Source organism: Spea bombifrons, chromosome 9, assembly GCF_027358695.1.
Source record: "Spea bombifrons isolate aSpeBom1 chromosome 9, aSpeBom1.2.pri, whole genome shotgun sequence".
Lineage (NCBI taxonomy): Eukaryota > Metazoa > Chordata > Amphibia > Anura > Pelobatidae > Spea > Spea bombifrons.
In genome coordinates, this window is record NC_071095.1 from 41,079,288 (window position 1) to 41,092,815 (window position 13,528).

At 39.5% G+C, this 13,528-nt stretch overlaps 1 protein-coding gene across 2 annotated transcripts; it reads right to left on the minus strand.

Annotated features, from left to right (window-relative positions):
- Window positions 1-7,515: 7,515 nt before the first annotated feature.
- Window positions 7,516-13,295, minus strand: BMP4 (bone morphogenetic protein 4). Of its 2 annotated transcripts, none has more exons than XM_053474650.1 (3): window positions 13,164-13,295; window positions 11,538-11,911; window positions 7,516-9,166 (listed from the first exon to the last, which is right to left on the minus strand). In XM_053474650.1, exons 2-3 carry the CDS (start codon window positions 11,902-11,904, stop codon window positions 8,325-8,327), a joined length of 1,209 nt encoding a protein of 402 aa, XP_053330625.1. In that variant the 5' UTR covers window positions 11,905-11,911; window positions 13,164-13,295; the 3' UTR covers window positions 7,516-8,324. The 2 variants fall into 2 exon arrangements, with proteins under 2 accessions (XP_053330625.1, XP_053330624.1); XM_053474649.1 differs by having other exon boundaries at window positions 13,168-13,276.
- Between the last annotated feature and the right edge of the window lie 233 nt (window positions 13,296-13,528).

Genomic DNA, 13,528 nt, shown 5'->3' on the forward strand with positions numbered 1-13,528 from the left:
TTTACCTTTTTCACGTTCAAAAACTGAGAGGACCCACTAAAACTTCAGCAACATAATGCATAGTAAAATTAGACAAGTATAGACAACGTGACATCTTTATTGAGCAAGCAGAGTACAAACCTTCAACCCAACGAAAGCTTCTTCTTCAGGAAGTGGAAACGGCAATTTTTCCACAAAAAATAATTGAATTTAAAAAGTTAATTTTTGTTCCCATTAAAAACTCATAGAACACCAGATTGAAATATCTAAATTTTTATTTTGTAACACCTTTTCTCACTTCCATTTTTTACTTTAATTCCAGATCCCTTTCAGAGTAATATATAGAACAACATTTAATCATTTGAGTGCCAAAGAGGTGAGCAATGGATAGCATAGCAACTCAGTGCACAACCCGCTTGGAACTCCAAAGATTAAAGGACAACAAAGGCTGGATGTGCATAGCAGTCTTATCTCTTCAAGAAACAGCTGTTTCGGGTTTATTCTATCTCTTCAAACTGGGTCTGCTGTCTACCAATGCAGAGTAAAACCAGAGGAAGGCTCCACACCAGGTGCTGAGGACAATTATCATGGGCGATAAAACCAACTCCTCTGCCATAAAAGAAAAAAAACAGCAAAGACAAAATACACTTGTGAGAACATCCACATGTTTCAAACAGACCATTAAACCTGTGCTCGTGAGACATACAGGACTCCCAGGATACTCTGTATCTGGAGATCTGAAGCGAAATTAAATTGCTGACAACTGTATGATGTCATTATCTTTTAAACTCTCTGCCTTTTTGCCCAACGGGTCTGAGATGGATGAGCTGCATGCGGCAGGGCAACGTCTTTGAACGACGTATAGTTCCACTGGCCTGTAATGGTATCCCAAGATAGACGCTGGCGCTCCCAGTAATCCCAGTTCCCATCTAGTCCAGTTGGAGCTTATGGAACTATACTGCCTCTGTTCTCATTAGTACTGTACCAGCACTATTTTTTTAATATTCATCATTAAAATGGTAATGAAACACATAATAAATTGAAATACAATATAATATAACATTTATTTATAATTTGAGTTACAGAAACAACGGGTGAGGAGGGCCCTGCTCAGACGAGCTTACAAAAATGTACATTAAAAAAAAGATCTGCTAAGAACATCTGTTTGTAAAGCCCCACACAATCACACACCTTGCTTTGTTAAACATGAATCCTGTAACAACTTAATGAAAGCAGCATCCCTAGACTGGCTCTCAGGCAAATGTCCGGACGATAGCGCCTTGCGCCAACACCCGCATGCAGCGGTATAATAGGTACCGCATGCTCACACTTTTCATAGAAAGATGTTAGCAGGATCCTGAAATGTGAGATTGTAAATCTGGTTACATATAGTCAGCTAAGTCATATAATGATCTTGGCCTGACAGGTTCATAGGATATCCCAGCCACCTCCAACGCTGTTCTCCTCTGGCCAATCCTATTGTACAATGACTCTAAAGATATGTGACATCTATATGTGACATCATAAGTTCTGTGTATCCTAATGACCGGTATTATTCGGTATGAAGAAGCCGAATTATTTCCCCTTTTGAAAGTGAAATGGTTGTTTCACTATTAGTCGGTATTATTACGCATTAATAAGTAAAGTCTCTATGCGCCTTTTTGGATCACACTTATAAAACCCATTATATAATTGCAGTATGTCATATAATGTATATAGTATTACGTTACCGTTATCGTTCCTGGGAACTTTCTATAAAAGCTTGCCCTGAGATATTAACTAGTTAGAGTATCCTTAATTCAGTCTTTATTAAGTATGTATTAGGATATAAAAATGGAAACATTGAATAGGCAGGAGAACACTGGGTAACGTTACCAAACTGCCAGTGAAATATGTACATCCGATCAATAAGGATGGCAGTACAGGAGCTCATAGGCTAAAACTAGAGGGTCATAGACTTGAATGCGACATGAAAGATATTGCTTCACTTGGAGGATGGTGCATACCTGGAATAGTTTTCCAGCAGAAGAAGGTAACGTAATGGCAACATAAGCGTGTGTTGGGTAGGTATAAGACTACTTGGATTTAACGTAAGGTTAACCGAGTAACATTTGAACAATAACCCTATGGAACACGTCTTCCTGCAGCAACTTCATGCCGCTTCAAAAAGTAATCCTTTCAAAGAGACCTACAGTATAATCAATTATTCTGGACATGCCAACAAGCATCTCTGAGTCACCACAGTGAACCTTATAGCCAAAATCCTGTGAACTACTTGGACTATAGAAAATGATATATCCAAATTATAATTTTAATAATAATATCTTACACAGAAATATCAATATGTATTGATTACTGGATTCTTATGGTGACAACATATAACACATTATGGAACCATTGGAGGGATCACAAGTAGAGTTAGGGCCCATCATTCATGCATCTTTACAATTAAATCAAATTATATGGAACCAAAACAACTAAACATAGCCAAAAATGCCTACCATGGTCACAGCAATGACCTCCATTTTGCAAGGGACCCAATGCTGTGTAAAGTCAGAAAGACATACGGTAAGTTTTTAGTTTTGCACCCTCGCCTTTGCATCAATTCACAAGGTTATTTTAAGTTTGGAACAAGTCATTCTAGGTCATCAGAGTCATTGGGATAAACTACAGGGGTCACTAATCCCCCAAAACAAGGAAAATTCCAAGTAGAGAAGACATTCTCTGGGTAGACATTAAAGGTTCTGGGTGGGCTAAGAAAGAAAGAAAAGAAAAGAAAAGAAAAAGAAAGAAAGAAAGAATAGTGCTAAAGCACCGTACAGCATACCAAAGTCCCAGTGACCTAAACTGTGAAGCTTGCTTCAGGACTGTGACTCTTTATTACAGGGGAACTTCTGCCATAGAGTTTTTTCTTTTAATACCAGTATCTTTCACGGCACGTTTACAAATAGAGTGTCATTTTCTGTGTCAGCGATGGGGTTTCACAAAATGCAATGCTTGTATCTGCTGCAAAGTGGATTTTTGTATGTGTTTGGACCCGTTATCTTGTCAGATATATTATATTCTTATCCTACTGCCCTTTGGCAAAAAAAAATCTTAGTTTTAATAACCCAGAGAGGCCGTCTGACTAATTAAGGGCTGTAAGGGAAGGGATGTCATAAGAATAAGCAGGACTTCAGCAGCATTGCCATAAAGTATCGACTCAATGTGGTGATTGAATTTGGTGATTAAGGTTTGAGTCTTTACGGTAGAATAAATGGGCAGACTAGGTGGGCCAAATGCTGTCAAATCTTCTAAATAAAACATCACACGACTGCTTACAACAATGACCTCCAAGTCTTAACAAACTTTCTTGGCATAATGTGATTCACTGGATTACTTTATACATTATTCTACAAATTTAAATAATAGATATTTTGAATGAGAATTTGAGCTTACAATCTAAAGCCTACACAAGAAGCAAGAAGGTAACAGAGAGGAACCATTCGGTGGCTTTTTATTAACATGACAAGCAATGACCTTCTATATAAAATATACTAGATCCCAGGCTTTAATATTAAATAATTTGCTATATTTTGTTCTTGCAGAACTGCGCTGAGGAATATGATGGCACCATATAAAACAATAAATAATAATAATAATAATAATAATAATTGGCCTGGGACAAAGTTAAGGGAAGTTGGAGCTCACAGTACATTCCTTACAATGTAAAGTCCAGGACATGCCGTGTGATCATGTACCCAATATTTGGCCCAGAAAAGGGATGTGATGCGATGCGTATAGCCTTTGATTGCAATCCAAAACGGTTAATTAATAGTCATCTATCAGGGAGTCCACATATCTGGGACAATTTGTCCTTTGCTAGTAATATTATATTAGGCAATCTAACATTTATTTATTTTATATTTAGCATTTCATACAGGGAGCTCACAAAAAGGCACAACACTCTGAAATGATCTTGTATGATTTATAGAACAGCAGTGAGATTCCAGCGTGATTTGGCTTTTAGCTCCATGTAAGCTTTCAATTATCGTTCTAAAAAGATTTGTATTACATTTTCACGTGGCACGCTGGGCAAGCAGGGAAGATAAACCCAAAAAAGGGTCCATCATGACCATTGAGACGCAACACAGAGATCACTGGACACAAAAAAGGTGTTTCCATAACCATATGGCAACGGGGAACGCGATTTATAGGAGACCTACATATTGAAATACAGCTATTGTATATTTATAGTGACAATAATATATATAGAAGGGGGCATTACTACATACGGGCTTAAAGAGAAACTGTCACACTCACGGAACTTATTTATCTTAAAAAGGTCTAAGGAGGAATAGACTACGTTACCTATCAAAACAGAGAAATTGTGGCAAAATGTGACAAAAACTACTAAATCTAAAATACTTCCCATCCACTCCCTTTTCCTTACCCCATTTTTACAATGGCTACCCGAACCGTTTATTAACCATGCAGTTCCCGGAAAACTTTCCCTTAAAATGTAAAGTCGCTTTTGTACGAAATCCATTTCGAAAGATGTTTGCTGGGCGGGTTGGCGTTAAAACAACAGGGTCACAGCTTCCGAAATGTAAGTAATTTAACTGAAACACGAAATGCGGCCTAAACCGTTTGGCTCGGTTACACCTTGTGTGCTCATTTTTTGCTTGCGGAGAATGAAAGGGTTCAGGGATATTAAGGTAAGAGACAATTATCTCGGCAGCCAGGGTTATCAGTGTTGTGCAGATCAGTTGAAATGTGCGTAATTGCTCTGTCAAACAACTAAAAGCTCTCTGCTCTTAGCTTATTGCCACTTTAAAATGAAATTCTTTCTACAGCATGGATATGCCTGATATGCAAGCATCAAAGGGAAGGCAGCAGGTCGTCGGGGCCTTAGGCAAGACACCTACCTTTAAAAGACAGGAATGAGCGTGAGGGGGAGGTTGGGGGCTTCAGACTGATAAAGAAAAAAGAAGAAAAAAAAAAGACTTCCTTAAATACATTTCATACCTAGTTCTGTAATTCTATATTAAACACAAATATTTAAGAAAATATTAATTTTATTATAATGTTACCACTTGTTTTTTTTCTTCCCAAAAACCCATTTTGTCATACCGATTAATAAAAATTATTACTTGAATCTTGCATTTAGCTTTATATATGCTCATGTAACTAATATGAAAAAAATAAAATTAAATAAAAATAAATATATATATATATATATATATATATTTCAACCATTCCCGCTATCTGTATGTCTTACACTAATGATGGCGAGTCCACTCAAAACCATTGTCGAGTTAGGACTCAAATTCACGGTTAACCCTTAAAAAAAAAAAAAAAAGTAAAGGATTCATGATTGATTAAAGGAAATTACCTTTGATATATTGAATATATTTTTAATGGTTTGCTTTCAGTTGGACAGAACATCAATCAACAGCGTCCTTTACGGAATTGAATACTGTAAAAACACACACCCAAACAGTTTACTTCCAACAAGCGATTGTGGGGAAGATGAAGCTAGCCTTTGTAAAAAGACACCCTTTGTAGCCCAGGAAATCTTGTCTTTTTTTTTTTTTAAGTTGTGAGTTAAAGAGTAATTAGTATGTAGCGAACTAAATCATTCACTTTCTGAAACAGCAATCAGTAACTGATTACAATTAAGAGTTAGCGGGTCAGAGGAATGTCCATGGGTTGCTTAAAAAAAAAAATCTTATCACTATCAGGCGGAAAAGGTTCATTCAGTAACCCCTCTCTTCTAGCATGAAGCCCTGAGTTTGCCTCTTGCCCTCTACAGAAAAGAAGACAAAAACCATTAGGGGCTGCTGCCAAGGCTAGTACTAATTGTTTAAATTCCTTCTGTCATTGGCCACAAAGGGGAATTCGAGGATTAAGCCAGAGATTAACCCATTGAAAGCCGCAAGTGCATGTACGTTCCATGAGGATTTACGAGAAACTGAATAATAATGCAAAATTTAAGTTATACTACCGTAGTCAGCAGCACTTTTGTAGACAGGGACTGCATTCTTCATAATAAGACTTTACGCCACGTACACCAGTATATAACACCCTACACATACACTAGTATATAACACCCTACAAGCTGCATATTGATCACAGTTCGCATCGTTCCCAAAATTTAAATGAAATCAAGTGAATAAAGCAAGGTAGGAAGCCTAATATAACGAATATTTACCCTACATTCAATTTGTTTCAAGGTGCTAAAATGTCGGGGGTTTTTTCTCCCAATATACTTGACTACGCTTTGTGCATAAAATCATGTCTTATATGCATTTACCCCCCCCCCCCGAGTATAACAGGAAAACATTTAAATCAAACAGAATTCAAGAAGGAAAGCCTATTTCCAAAAATATAAAAGCTAAATTTTTTGCCTTTATGCCAAGAGTCGCCTTTTCATTTAAGAAGATGAGCTGTAGTTGCGTACGAGGCTCTTGTTTCTAAGGATACAAAAACCAAAGCAATCATACAATCTTTTTTTTTTCTACCATAAATAGGGATCTTTTGTCCAAAAGCAAAATTCTCCCCACAACTTTTTCTGGGCCAACGTTTACTAGAATTCCATTGTTTTAGACTATTTCTCAATATTTCTATACGTTACACACAAATATTTGCAGGGGGGGGGAATCACAATGATTTAAAGGGCCACACAAAAAGATTAAATGTATCCTAACAAGAAAAAAGAGGGGACTGCATACGATTAGCTACATGATCTGGTGAAGGTGGTACAAGGGAAAGTGAAGTAAATGGAAACACTATACGATGTAGTTCACTCCATACTTGTACTAATCCTTCACCAAAAGTAATTGAGCTTGGTGCTCTATTTACATACACACACGGGGACCATCAGAGTCATGTTTAAAGGGGATAACACACAAAAGTCACGCCAAATTCCAAAGGTCTTACGTTAGTCTTCGCGAAGAACGTTCTCCACTCCTTAAACTTATAATAGGCAATCAAAAAGAACCCTATGGATTGACTCCAGATTAATATGAATTATTGGTCACCCAAGACAAGGGCATTCATAAATATTTAATAAATATTTACATTTTTTTTAAAAAAGGAGGGGGGGTAGTTAGATTCTTGGAAATCAAGTAACACAAAGCAAATTAGTCCCAAGGGAAAACTACGTTCAATGCCTTTTAAACAATTTATTTAAGCTCAGTACAATTAAAAAAGCCTTTTTTTTCTCTTCAAGGAGTTACAAACACAAAAGCAGCGTGGAGTCTTGTTGCCTTAGCCTTAGGCATCGCTTTGGCCCCTCCACCTGCACTCCCCAGGAAGCAAAGGCTTTGGCAAAGTTTTCTGCTGTTGAGGTTTTTATTGGTTTTAACTAAGGATCGTAAGGCTTCGATAATTAAAAAACAAAACCTCGCGGTAATGTTTTTTTTTTTTCTGGGAATAGCTATAAGCGTTGACGCACAAAAGCCTTGAAAAAAAAAAACCAAAATGTCTGAAAATGTTAACAGCATTAAAAAAAAATAAAAAAAAATTACAACCCAAAAATAAATTAATGAGACCTTTTTAACAGGTTTCTGGAAAATAGAATGCCAGTTTTTATTTGATGTTATGAATTCTTGTATTGCTTGGTTAAAAAAGAAGTACAAATGAAGACATGTCACCTTTAAATACTCTAGAAGTGAACTTTTTTTTTTTTTTTGCATTATGTGTATTTGGCCTTCAAAAGCCTTTTATAACCTTTGATGTTTTGAAAGAAGTAATTTTTCCACAAAAACCTCTTCTCGTACCAGATCTGTTGCTAACCTCGGGGGGGGGGGATATATGAATATATGTATGCATAGCTTTGAACTTTAAGAATATACAACGGGAGGGTGGGAGGTAAAATAAGCTTGGCGTTAGCATAACAAACAAGAACACAAAACAACATTAAAACACAGGTTAGCAAGTCAAGTGGTTTTAAACCTCAGGAGTTTGGGTATTCAAATGCCACAGTGACACGCAGACAACTAACATGCCCCAGACTAATTTACATTAAAAAAAAAGAGAATTTAAGCCATTTCGCTAATAAATATAAAAACTAATAAAAGCCATTTATAGAAAAAAAAATAATCTATTCCCAATAAATCCATATTCATCCTAATGTACATTTATAAACACATTGTACAAAGAAGTAGCTTATGTTTAAAATAATGACTTATTTTATTTTTTTTTCCTTTTAATATGTAGTTATAAATATATTTTGTCAAAATATATGATCATATTGTCAAAACATTTGCACATAAAAGTCATAAATAAGGTCAAGGTGAACATTTCGGTTGAAGGAAGTCCAGCCCATAACAAGCAGTCTGTTTATGTATCAGTTTTAGGTTTTAACGGCATCCACACCCCTCCACTACCATCTCCTGATAGTTTTTGAGAACTACTTTGTCGTATTCGTCCAAGTAGAGCATGGAAATGGCACTGAGTTCTGTAGGGACGCAGCACGCTTTTGGGATACTCGAGTTTACAGAGTTGACCAACGTTTGTACAATAGCATGATTGGTTGAGTTCAGGTGGTCAGCCAAGGGAAACGGGCAATCCCCGTGACAGTAAAAAGCCTGGTACCCAGGTGGCGCCACTATCCAATCATTCCAGCCCACGTCACTGAAATCCACATAGAGGGAATGTCTCCGGCAGTTTTTGTTTTTTTTCCGGGCTCTCTGCTGTTTTGGACTTCTTTTGGACCTCCTGGTTAGTGCATGTCCCCTGCCATCATGGCTAAAAGTGATTAAAAGTGGCCTCATCTGTGACCAGTCTGCATCCTCTTGAGGTAATAAAGATCGGCTAATCCTGACATGTTTCCCCTGATACGTTTTGGTCTGATTGAGGTGGATCACCTCGACAGCAAGTCCATGGTTTATCTGCTTATCCTGGGTCCACCTCATAATTGCAGGGCTCACGTCAAAACTTTCCCACCGCGTCACATTGTGATGGATTAGCCTTGTGTCCAGCAGCCTAGTAATCGTGTGCCCATTTGCTGAACGAGGTTTCATGACTTCATATATATTTATCCGGTGGAAACCCTCTTCCCAATTTACCCCATGTTCGATCTGTTCCCTATAGAGTCTCAGCTCGGCAGAAGAAATGACCTCATTTTCCGGAATGCTGCTGAGGTTGAAGATAAAGTGGACACTTGCATTCCCCGCTGTTCCGGGTGCGTATTCCAAATGATCTAAAAAAAGGATATAATAATAAAAAGAGAACAGTAAATATCTGTATAAATATCAATAATGACATCAGACGAATAGACGGCTGTGACTCATCTGCTCTTAGGCGTACAGCATTGAGGGTTTTTTGTTTTTTTTTGGATTTTGGTGCAGAAAACAAAAATGTTTTTGGTATCGCCTAGTGTCTGGTCCTCAGAGATGCATACCAAATGATTTCAAACTCCATGTTCAAAATGACTTGGCAGCGTAGAGAAAGGAGCAGATGCAATCACATTAAACATTTTTTTCTTTTTGCATTTCAAACATATTGCTTAGGATATCCAGTGATTTGAAAACATAGAGCATGCCTTGTTGATCATATTACAGAGAGGGAGAGTGAGAGAGGGAGAGAGGGAGAGAGAGAGAGAGAGAGAGAGAGAGAGGAGGGGAGTAAATTCCAACACAGTAATGATGCTGTGGATTAATAACTTAGATTTACTTTGGAAAAGCAACATCCGCAAGGAAACCTTTGGATCAGATTACAAGGCTCTATTGAATAAACCTTACAAACACACAGCTGTAACGTTAAATACACCAAGTGTTCTTTAAATATTAAAAACTAGTGGAAAAAACAGACAGCAACGCCTTTTCCTTTGATCAGGGGGAACTCATAAAATGGCCCATAAAAAAAAGTTCAAAATAAACCGATATAATAAATTTAGCAGGAATATGAATTTATTTTTATTTCATTTTTTTTGTTGTGCCAGTACAGCATACCCAAGCACTGCACAGAAAGACCCGTTAAGTGTATAATTGCCGTAAATGCCTGGGTCAGGGGCTTATCTAGACATTTCATACGTTTAGAAACAAAGTAAAATGATACAGTGGAAACAAAAAATAAAGGGAAACATTTAAACAGTTGTGACAAATGAATATTTTCCACATACAAGTCAATTAAAGCCATAGATACATTGGATCTATTGTAATTAAAGTCAACAAATTATATATATTTTTTAATATGATCCCTAAATGCCATTGTCCCACTGCTTTTTGTTTTTTCTTAGTGTTTTCTTTTTTTTCATATTTGGCTGATTACATATTTATTACATTAATGGAGTTTTACTATAAATACATATAGTATATATACACAAGAATATTTTGCTTGCATTTCTTGTTAATAATGACTTAATCTCAACCAATTAACATCAAAATATTATTGGGCATCCTATAGTGCATGCAATGTGTTTAATGCCTCAATTAAAGAGGGTTAAACAAATCTAGAGAAGCATTAACTCACAAAACACACAAATATTGGTGGCCTTTTCTTTTTTTAAGTGGCCCACTTTTAACATTTTAAGTCAATTTAACCCATTTAACACTTTCAGAGTGGTGTAGGGTCCTCTATATTTTGGAATGATGTATACATTATAATAGACAGGTTCATTGGTTATAATCCATGGGATAAGCATTAAGTCTAGTGAATGACCAAACACACAACACACTAAGAGTATGAACTGTATGCAATGTAAATGTATTTCCATTTAGGAGTAAACTTGTCCTGCAAACCTGAAATTCAGTCTGTAAAGGTGAAATGCATTATTAGCTCCAGAGTTCCTGGAAGCCTATTGACTTGCAAATGTGGGTTTTTTAGGTACACAAACAGAGCAGTTTAATTCTCACAAAAGGGGGCAATGTATGTGCTCATGCCTAGTGCAATGCAAAGTTAAGCTGCAAGTCCAGCCTAACAGAGCTCAAGTTTAGACGTTATCAGCAGGAGTCTTTGTGGTCTTGAAAACAAACCGATTTTATGGAGTATGCTTCAGGGCAGATCCATAGAGAACAGGGCAGCATGAGGTTAGTATGCATATGCTGAAATATGAATTAAGGGCCAGTTCTTATCAAAGGGTGCCCCAACCTGTGTACAGTCAGGAAAGGCCCTGGGGGTTATTAAGATGCCAGGTCATTAATTACCCAGAGATGTATTTATTTATGGGGGGTGGTTGTTTGAGGTGCATGCCCATTATATGGATCTAAGCAATTGACCCATTGTCTGCAGATAATATAATGGCTGGGATTGTATGTGTAGGCAGTTCATATGCGCCCCCCCCCTCCAAATAAATAATCGGGATATCTTTTTGGAGGTTATCTGGGTTGCTCATGTAAAGAGGTGGCAGGCTGGAATCGGGTTCTAGAATGTGGCCAGTGATGGTCTGGTGTTCTCAGCAGGTATGATGGAAAGGTTTATGGGTGGCAGGCAGAAATCGGGTTCTAGAGTGCAGTCAGGGGTAGTCTGGAGGAGGCTAAGGTTCTCAGCACGTACGATGGAAAGGTTTATAGGTAGCAGACAGGAATCGGGTTCTAGAGTGCAGTCAGGGGTGTGCTCCCCGGGACACTTACCCTCGTGGTGGAAGCTCCTCACTGTGTTGGCTCGGCTCGTGGGTCTCTCGGGGTACTCCAGGTTAATCTCCTGCACCTCGTCCTCCTCCTCCGCGGACTGGAGCCTGTACAGATCCCGCATGTAGTCGGGGACCACCACCTCTTTACTGGGCTGCGGCCGTTTGCGGAGTCCAAACATCTGGAGCAAGGTAGCCTCAAAGTCCCGCAAGAGCTCATGGCTCTGAGCGGACCTCCTTCCTCCGGCTTGGCCCTGAATCTCGGCCACTTTCTTCTTGCCGGTCTCAGGTATCAGGCTAGCATGGTTACTGCCTCCTAGCAGGACTTGGCATAATAAAATGACCATCAGCATTCGGTTACCAGGAATCATGGTGTCTCTGGGGTGCAGAAGACAATACATGCAAATAAATAGGAGGGTCAGGATTTAAAAAACAGCCTAAATCAAGAATAGCAGAGAGGTCTCGGGGCACATCGCATGAATGGGGCAGGAGGGGCTGACTATCATGTCGAGGTCTAACTTGTTTACAGTCACATAGCTCATTATCAGACCATCCTGCTAATCCGTGTCTCTGGGACTATCTGGACAATTATCTCCAGCCGGACCTCTACATAGGGAGTGCACTGCAATCTCACTGCCAGTGTCCCGAACAGCACTGCAAGCTTCCTGCCACGATCCGCATCAGCCCTGGGGTGCAAACACTGCAGCCAGTGAGTCACCCAGGGGGCAAAGTGTGCTCGCTGGGGTGTAAAGCTGCCAGCACTGGGCTTCCTCTGCAAACTGCCTGCCAGTGCAATACCATCGCCAGCGCCCAGCACAGGTAAAGCACGGCTCGCTCTCCAGACGCACTGCCGGTGCGCGTTAAACAGGTAGCGCTGGGGTTATACCGCAAACTACAGCACAACACCGTTAAACTGCGTCTGCCAGTGCGTGTATAAGCACTGCAATCTGTCTTTCAGAATCTCCCAACAGCACTGCAATCTGCCTTCCAGGAACACCCAACAGCGCTCCTATGTGCGTGCCAGTGTGTTAAACAGTTAACATTGGAGATGCGCTGCAATCTGCCCGGCTGAGTAACCCAACAGCACTGCAATCTGCTTGTCAGTATGTTAAACAGTTAACGCTGGGGGATGCACTGCGCTCTGTCTGCCACAGTATCCCAAAAGCACTGAAATCAGCCTGCCAGTGTGTTAAGCAGCCAGCACTGGAATTACAGTGCACTTTGCCTGGCAGAGCAAGCCACCAGCACAGGGATCTTCCTGCCAGAGTAACCCAACACCACTGCGATCCGTATGCCAGTGTGTTAAACAGTTAACACTGGAGGAGCACTGCACTCTGCCTGCCAGTGTTGCTGCGCAGTGCGCCTGACAGTGCCTTCACACTACAGCTGATCTGTACAGAGAGTCAGCGGAGTTCTGCTGATGGTTTAGTGGGGATCACCCTCTGCTCTGATCCCGGCTGGAGATCTGCTGAGTTAAATGCTTTCTCATAAGATTCCAAAAGAGATCCAGATGTTCAGATCCACTACCAGGTCACTGCAACACATCCTAACCCTGCAGCTCCTAGTGATGCCTTCAGTAATGTATAGAGCAAGGTATAGGAAAGGAGTAAAAATCAAAAAGTCTACTCACTGACAGAAAACAAGGCATAGAAAAACAGTCCATGATTCTTGACAGCCAATCTTGGACAAATTTGTTGAAAAGCTCAGGGGCTCGGAGGCAGTTTGCTGACCAGGAGGATACTATGGAACTGGCTCCTAAAATGAATATTTGAATATAATGAGACTCCAGCCAGACAGTCTGTTTTTCTTCCAGCCCCTTTGCAAATCACGTGGGGTAAATCACTCCAGGAACGTGTCAATCAAACACAGACGCCACGCCCAGTGTGTGGCCTATATAAGGAACGGCTCAGCCCCCCCCCCAGCCTCCCCTCCTTTCTCCTGTGAACTTGTGGGAATAAGTCAGGATTCAGTAAAGTCTTCACATGTTGCATTACA

Coding starts and splice junctions, on each gene's coding strand:
- BMP4 (XM_053474649.1), bottom strand. CDS start 13,196: ATGGACTGTTTTTCTATGCCTTGTTTTCT. Junction 11,912..13,167: donor TTTTCTATGCCTTGTTTTCT/GTCAGTGAGTAG, acceptor TCTGCACCCCAG/AGACACCATGATTCCTGGTA. Junction 9,167..11,537: donor GAGGAGCTTCCACCACGAGG/GTAAGTGTCCCG, acceptor TCCTTTTTTTAG/ATCATTTGGAATACGCACCC.